Here is a 6435-nt window from a genome sequence, read left to right as displayed (position 1 = left end):
TTTATCCAAACAACTAGGTATCAACATCTTTATTAATTTATTTTGGCAAATATTATGAAAACTACTACCTCTACGAAGATAAACGTCACTATGTACACGTGTAGTACGTACTCTACTTTAAAGCAAATTAAACTAGATTCAATTTGAGTGCTAATAGACATCTGTATGTCTCCTTGTTCCTGAGATATAGATTTCCTCCTTTATTATATAATTAATTCACTAACTACTGATTTTTTAGTACATGTTTTTAAAAATATTGCTTTTATAAAAACTGTATCTCGAGATCTATTGAAAGTAAACAGCTCTGTCAGGGCTCATATTTTAGCAAATTTACTTTAAATGATGTTCTCTTATGTCTTCGAATGTTGTTGGTAGTTTTAAGATATGGAACTCCGAATGAATTTTTTTTTTTTGTTACATTTTGAAACAGCCGCCATTATATCCCCTACCTAACTTAGCAGACTCCTCAATCTTGACTAGTAATTATACATAGTTTTCATTAAAGTAATAAAAAATTTGTAAATGACTGACCTTTTTCGCCTCTTGGGCTCTTATACTATTCTCTACATAGCATTATTTTAAAAACTTCCTACATATCCGTATACCTTGGTAGCACTGAGTACTCCTCACAAAAATAAATATTCATATACTTTAATAACTATACCAATATATTTGTTCTTTTTTTAATACATACTCAAAACAATAAGCACATAAGTAAATTCATTCGTAACAAAATATATACATATACATCTAGTTTGTCTTTATATTATATATTTATGGGACAACTCCCAGACAAACTGATTTAGCCTGTAAAATACATAGTTACGGCTTTTTTTTTAAACATATTTTCACGTTTTCTCTGCATATTTATTTTAATGTTTGTATCTTGTTTTTCATTTAGCACTGACGAAACCCTGCAAAGTGGAGTGAAACGTTAGTTAACAATAAATAGTTTTCTTCTAATACTTTGATGCCTTTATTGACCACTACTAGGACTGTCTTCTTACAATATACTTCATACGGTCAACCAACTTCTTCCAACATTTTAAATTTGTTAATTTTTATTTCTACTATAACTTGGTTAGTAAATGTCTAATCCCTGCTATCTAAATGCGTAAAACCATGGAGTCCCGGTTTTTCTCAGCTATACACAAAATCACATATAATACAAAAAATATCGATTTTTTGTCTATTTTGTAAAACAAAAAAAAATGTAACTTCTTGGGTGCCCTCCCCTTCAAATTCTTGTTGTATGCCATCTCAGTTTGAATAATCAACATAATAAGCAGAAACAATAATGCTCAACATAATATAAAAAAAAGTATTTTATAAATTTAAGTTATTTTATCTGTCCTCTGTAGACGAACTAGTTTCCCCTGAAGCAGCATGTCTGTTAGGACACGTCTTAATCGCCGAAGTAGCGTTCAATGTTTTCATATTTCCCTCGAATATTGCAAGATTTATTATTTTCTTCACATGAGGTACCATCTCGAGCGGCATATTGTTCAGTTCGTCTGCGACATACTTACCAAATATCTCATTGCGATCAATTTTGCTATCATCATTCCGTCGCAAATTTTCAGTAACCGATTGCATCGCTTTGCTTTTCGACAGATCTTCTTCACTCGCTGAACGTTTGGTTCCTTTCATTGCATCCGATACTGTGGGGCATGTCCTACTGTATTCGTATTCTGAAGACTGGTTAGATCGGCCCATTTCATCGTCAGCTCTATCTGTTCCCGTAACGGGCTCTGAATACTCCTAAAATAAAATTATCAATTATATTATTATCATAATTATCATTAAGAGTAAATAAGTAAATGCATTTTCATGAGTAATTTATTATTTGTTAATCATCTATTCCATATTTTTGGAACATTCACGTAATAATTGCTAAAGCTGCAAGTCTACAGACGATTCAGCAAACTATACCGACTGCTCAACCGGACCTCTCATTTCTTAATAGAAAACAAACTACTAATTTATAGACTAACTACTCCGACCTATCTGGACCTACGGACTTGAACTTTGGGGAACAGCTAAACCGTCGAACATCAAACGTATCCAATCCTTTCAATCCAAAATCCTTAGAACCATAGTTAATGCACCCTATTACGTTTCCAACAGAACACTACACCATGACCTATATATCCATTTTGTTCTTGACCTAATACCAACCAAATTCTCAAAATTCCATATAAACCTTTCCAACCATCCAAATCCTTTGGTTCAAACTTTATCTAATTCCACCCATCCCTACAGCCCACCTAGAAGGTTGAAACGGCAGTGGCCAAGAGACTTATTGTAAATAAAAACGGACAATTGGAGTTCTGGCAATGGTCAGATTCTCCACTCAAGTTGAGTGTTTGCGGCTTTAGCGGTCTCCACTGGCTCACTACCAGTGATGCGGCGAGAGGGATGTGCTGGGATCTTTTGAGCTCTGCTCTACTCCTCCACACGTGGGGAATAGAGTGGGCTCAGGGATCCTTAGGTCGATTGTGTAAATATTGTATATAAGAGTGTAAATGTGACTAGAGATTACATAATTTTATCATTATGTTATTTTATTTTATTTTTATTTTTTCATATACATGAAAAAATGTTTATGTTCATTTTGTTTATTCTTCGGTTTGTATATATTCTGGCGATTTTTTTTTTTCATTCATTTATTTATTTTATTCTTATCTTATTTTGTCTTAGCATGAATGTGATCATTGATCACTATTACCTTTTGCCCACAACTGTGTGGCAGATTGTAATATCTATCAATAAATAAAATGTATTTAAAAAAAAAATCTGCAAGGACGTGATGGAACAGATATCTCCCAACATAATTCCTCTAACAGGTGTCGATAACCCTGATGATACTACGGGAATTAAAGTATCGTCCATTATTTTCAAACTACCCGCCCAGACCATAACAAACGCAGCGATATAGATAGTCCAATAAAATTACAAGTTAACCTAAACGTAATTGTAACCTATTTTATTTAAATGTATTCAAATATAAAACCGATTGCAAAAAAGATAGTAAAAAAATGAACCAATATCTGTAGTAAAAGAGCCTGTGGGAAAAAAATAAAATTATTTCAACTCAATTTTTTATTACTTTAATGAAAACTATGTATAGTATAAAAATTGATGAGTCTGCCAAGTATAGTCAGGGCAAATACAAAATGGTGACTGTTTCAAAACGTTAAAAAAATATTTTTTCATTCGTAGCTCTATATCATTAAAACTAACAACAATACTAGAAGAAATGAGAGAACATTATTTAAAGTAGAGTCAATTTCCTAAAATATGAGATCTAATGGAGCTATTTACGTGCAGTATTTCCCGAGATATATCTTTTTAAATTGCAAAATTTCATAAAGAATCCACTGAAAATCAGAAGTTAATTAATTCATTTTGAGAAATCTATGTCAAAATGTTTAGTAAAAAAAAAAATGAAAAAGTAAAAAAATGAACCAATATCTGTAGAAAAAGAGTGGGAAAAAAATAAAATTATTTCAACTCAATTTTTTATTATTTTAATTAAAACTATGTATAGTTAGTTATAAAAATTGATGAGTCTGCCAAGTATAGTCAGGGCAAATAAAAAATGGCGGTTATTTTAAAACTTGAAACCAATTTTTTTTTTCATTGTGAGCTTGCTATCTTTAAAACTAGCTATAACACTAGAAAACCAAATAGAACATCATTTAAAGTAGATAAAATTTTCTGAATAATGAACTCTAATAGAGCTGTTTAAGTTTAATAGTTACCGAGATAAAGTTTTTTAAAAAGAAACATTTCATAACAAAATTAGTAGATGGTGTATTTATTTTGGGAAAGATATATCTCTGGAACTATTGGATTTAAATAAAATTAAAGCTAGTTGAATTTACTATGAAATAATTTATAACGTCCATCTTCGTAGGAGTAGTAGTTATTATGACATTAACCAAAATAAATAGACATAATTTTGAGTTCTAATTGTTCCTACAAAAGTTCTGAATTGTGAAAACATATATATCAGTTACTACTCGACGTTTAGATGTCGGCTAGCACCCAAATAAAAGTTTAATGTGCTATAAAGTAGTTTATGACATTTATCTTTGTAGGAGAAGTATTTTTCATGATATTTGTTAAAATAAATTGATTTATAGTTGTACGGATAAAATTTTATATGCAAATATCACAAAAACTACTACCCCTACAAACATAAACATTATAAACTACTTTATAGTACAACCGACTAGCTTTAATTTGAGTACTAAAAGATATCTGTAAGCCTAATGGTTCCTGAGGTACAGTTTTTCGTAAACCAAACGTTTTGTCCAAACAGCTCGAAATCATCATCTTGTGAATTTATTTTGGAAAATATCATTAAGATTACTATTCTTACGAAGATAAATGTAATAAAAATACTTTATAGCGCATTAATCTAGTTTAATTTGAATGCTAATAGACATCCATGCGCCTAAATGATTTCTGAAAAATAGGTAGTTTTTTGGGCTTGTATTTTAGCAAATTTACACTACTTAAAATTATGTCCTATTAGTTTTTTAGTGTGTTGGTCGTTTAAAAGAGCTGTAATTTTTTATTCCTCTTAGCTATACTACAGAATTATCTATTTTGATTACTAACTATGCATAGTTTTCATTAGAGTAATAGAAAATTTGGATGTGAAATAACCAAATTCTTACTTCTATATTTTTACTAGTATATTTTTAGGTTTATAGCCAATAACTCTTAAGCTATTAGTAAAATTTAAAGAGTTAAATTTCTCAAATTTGGATATATAACAAGTATGTGTATGGAGGTATATATCAAGTTAAATTTTAAAGTAAACCTATTTTTACTCAAACGAGGTGTCGAGTGCCAAGTGCATTTAGGTTATGTATATAGAATTTAGATTTTGTAGATTTAGTGTTTATTTAAATTTTTACCCTGTAACCCATTTACAATGGATGAATTTGAAATTTTTCTTTTTTACTGAGTTTTATACCCAGAAGTAAATATTTCACCCATTAAAGGTTTCTTTTTTTTGTGTTTGTTAACATCAAGATTACATTTTTTTGGATAATATGTAGTATCTTTTTTCAATTAGAAAATAATTCTAATTTTTTCATATTTCTTGAATAGTAGGAATTGAAAAGGGGTTTCAACTATATAAATCGATTGACGGCAAGCTAGAAGTCAAAAATTACATTTTGTTTGCAAATACAGCTGTCTCCACTGTACGTAATAGATATAGACCTATGATTTCATTGTCATAGATAATGTAGGCATTTACTTACCCAACTACTTTCAATATACGATGCATTGCTGTCATCCAAAGTTCTTTTCGTTTCTTTTGAGAGTTCTGGATCATTTAAAAAATCAAGCAAGTGGTAATACCAGAGATTCGGTTTATAGTCTTCACCATTTCGCTCCGACTTCGTCACTTTAATCACCTCTTTGCGGTAGGTACTTCTTAAAGAATTTATTTTTTTTGTTATTGTATCCCGTGTTGCACTCTTATCTACCTCTCTATACTTTTCTATAAGAACTTCGTACGCACTATTTTTCTTATTGCGGTCGTTATACTCTCGACATTTCACTTTCCACAGGCATGGAAAACTTTTATAAAGCTCGATAAATTCCGTCAAAAAGTTACGGGAACAGTACCGAATATCCGACATATTTTATTAAAAATAAATTTGAATATCAAAAGGATAACTGCGCAAATAATGACAAGCACTACCCACACAGGACAGTTAACTTGAATGCCTTAGGAGGATAATTGAGACTTGCGCAGTTGCACAAGCCCGTGACGAGAACCAGCCCAGCCAGCTCTCTCTCTCGGGCCAAGCCGTAACGATTTACCTTCATGCAAGTGGTTGCGTGTCGACCGGTTTGCAGAAAGTGAATCATTCCACTCGGTGTTTTTTTTCCTCAGGGCGTGTAAATGAATCACACTCCATGAATGTAATAAAAATATTTTAAATATGTACATGTACTCACATATATATACTTAAATATAGATCAAAAACATTAAGGAAAATACATTTTGAACCACCATTAAGCACATATTTTTTAGAATAAAGCTATATACTAATAAAAATAATTTCAGTTCTATACTTCTGTGAAGCTGTCTCTACATGTTTGCCAAACAAAAGTAAATTAGCGCATGCGCAAGCGTGTGGATGGGTTATTTGGATTGGTTGATACAAGTTGGCCAGAAATTGCGCACCACTTTCCGTTTATGAGAAAGACTGTTCACCAAATATACCATACATAGCATGGAGGAATACTTGGTTATTTTGATTAAGGTACCTTAAAAAGTTTCTGTTATATTTTATTTCTAATTATAAGGTGCCTCTTCACGTTTGTCAAACAATGCGCAAGCGTGTGGATGGATTATTTGGATTGCCTGGTACAAAACATTGAAAAACATGTAATCTATATTTT

The 6435-nt window shown here is 31.1% G+C and overlaps 1 protein-coding gene across 4 annotated transcripts in view; it reads right to left on the bottom strand.

Annotated features, from left to right (window-relative positions):
- Positions 1–650: 650 nt before the first annotated feature.
- The window catches only part of LOC106687590 (uncharacterized), a 65517-nt gene continuing 59732 nt past the window's right edge, over positions 651–6435 (bottom strand). The window contains exons 1-2 of one of the 4 annotated variants that reach the window (XM_014431565.2): positions 5283–5722; positions 651–1761 (exon numbers count right to left, since the gene is read on the bottom strand). In XM_014431565.2, coding sequence (XP_014287051.1) covers positions 1345–1761; positions 5283–5666 — 801 coding nt within the window. In that variant the 5' untranslated portion in view covers positions 5667–5722 and the 3' untranslated portion in view covers positions 651–1344. Of the gene's footprint in view, positions 1762–5282; positions 5723–6435 lie in introns of those variants that run through there. The other 3 variants (XM_014431566.2, XR_001344182.2, XR_001344183.2) reach the window with 3 other exon arrangements.

The sequence above is a fragment of the Halyomorpha halys genome, unplaced genomic scaffold (assembly GCF_000696795.3).
Source record: "Halyomorpha halys isolate HHAL.00 unplaced genomic scaffold, Hhal_1.1 Scaffold987.1, whole genome shotgun sequence".
In the NCBI taxonomy this organism is placed as follows: domain Eukaryota; kingdom Metazoa; phylum Arthropoda; class Insecta; order Hemiptera; family Pentatomidae; genus Halyomorpha; species Halyomorpha halys.
This window is presented reverse-complemented; position numbering and strand designations above follow the sequence as displayed.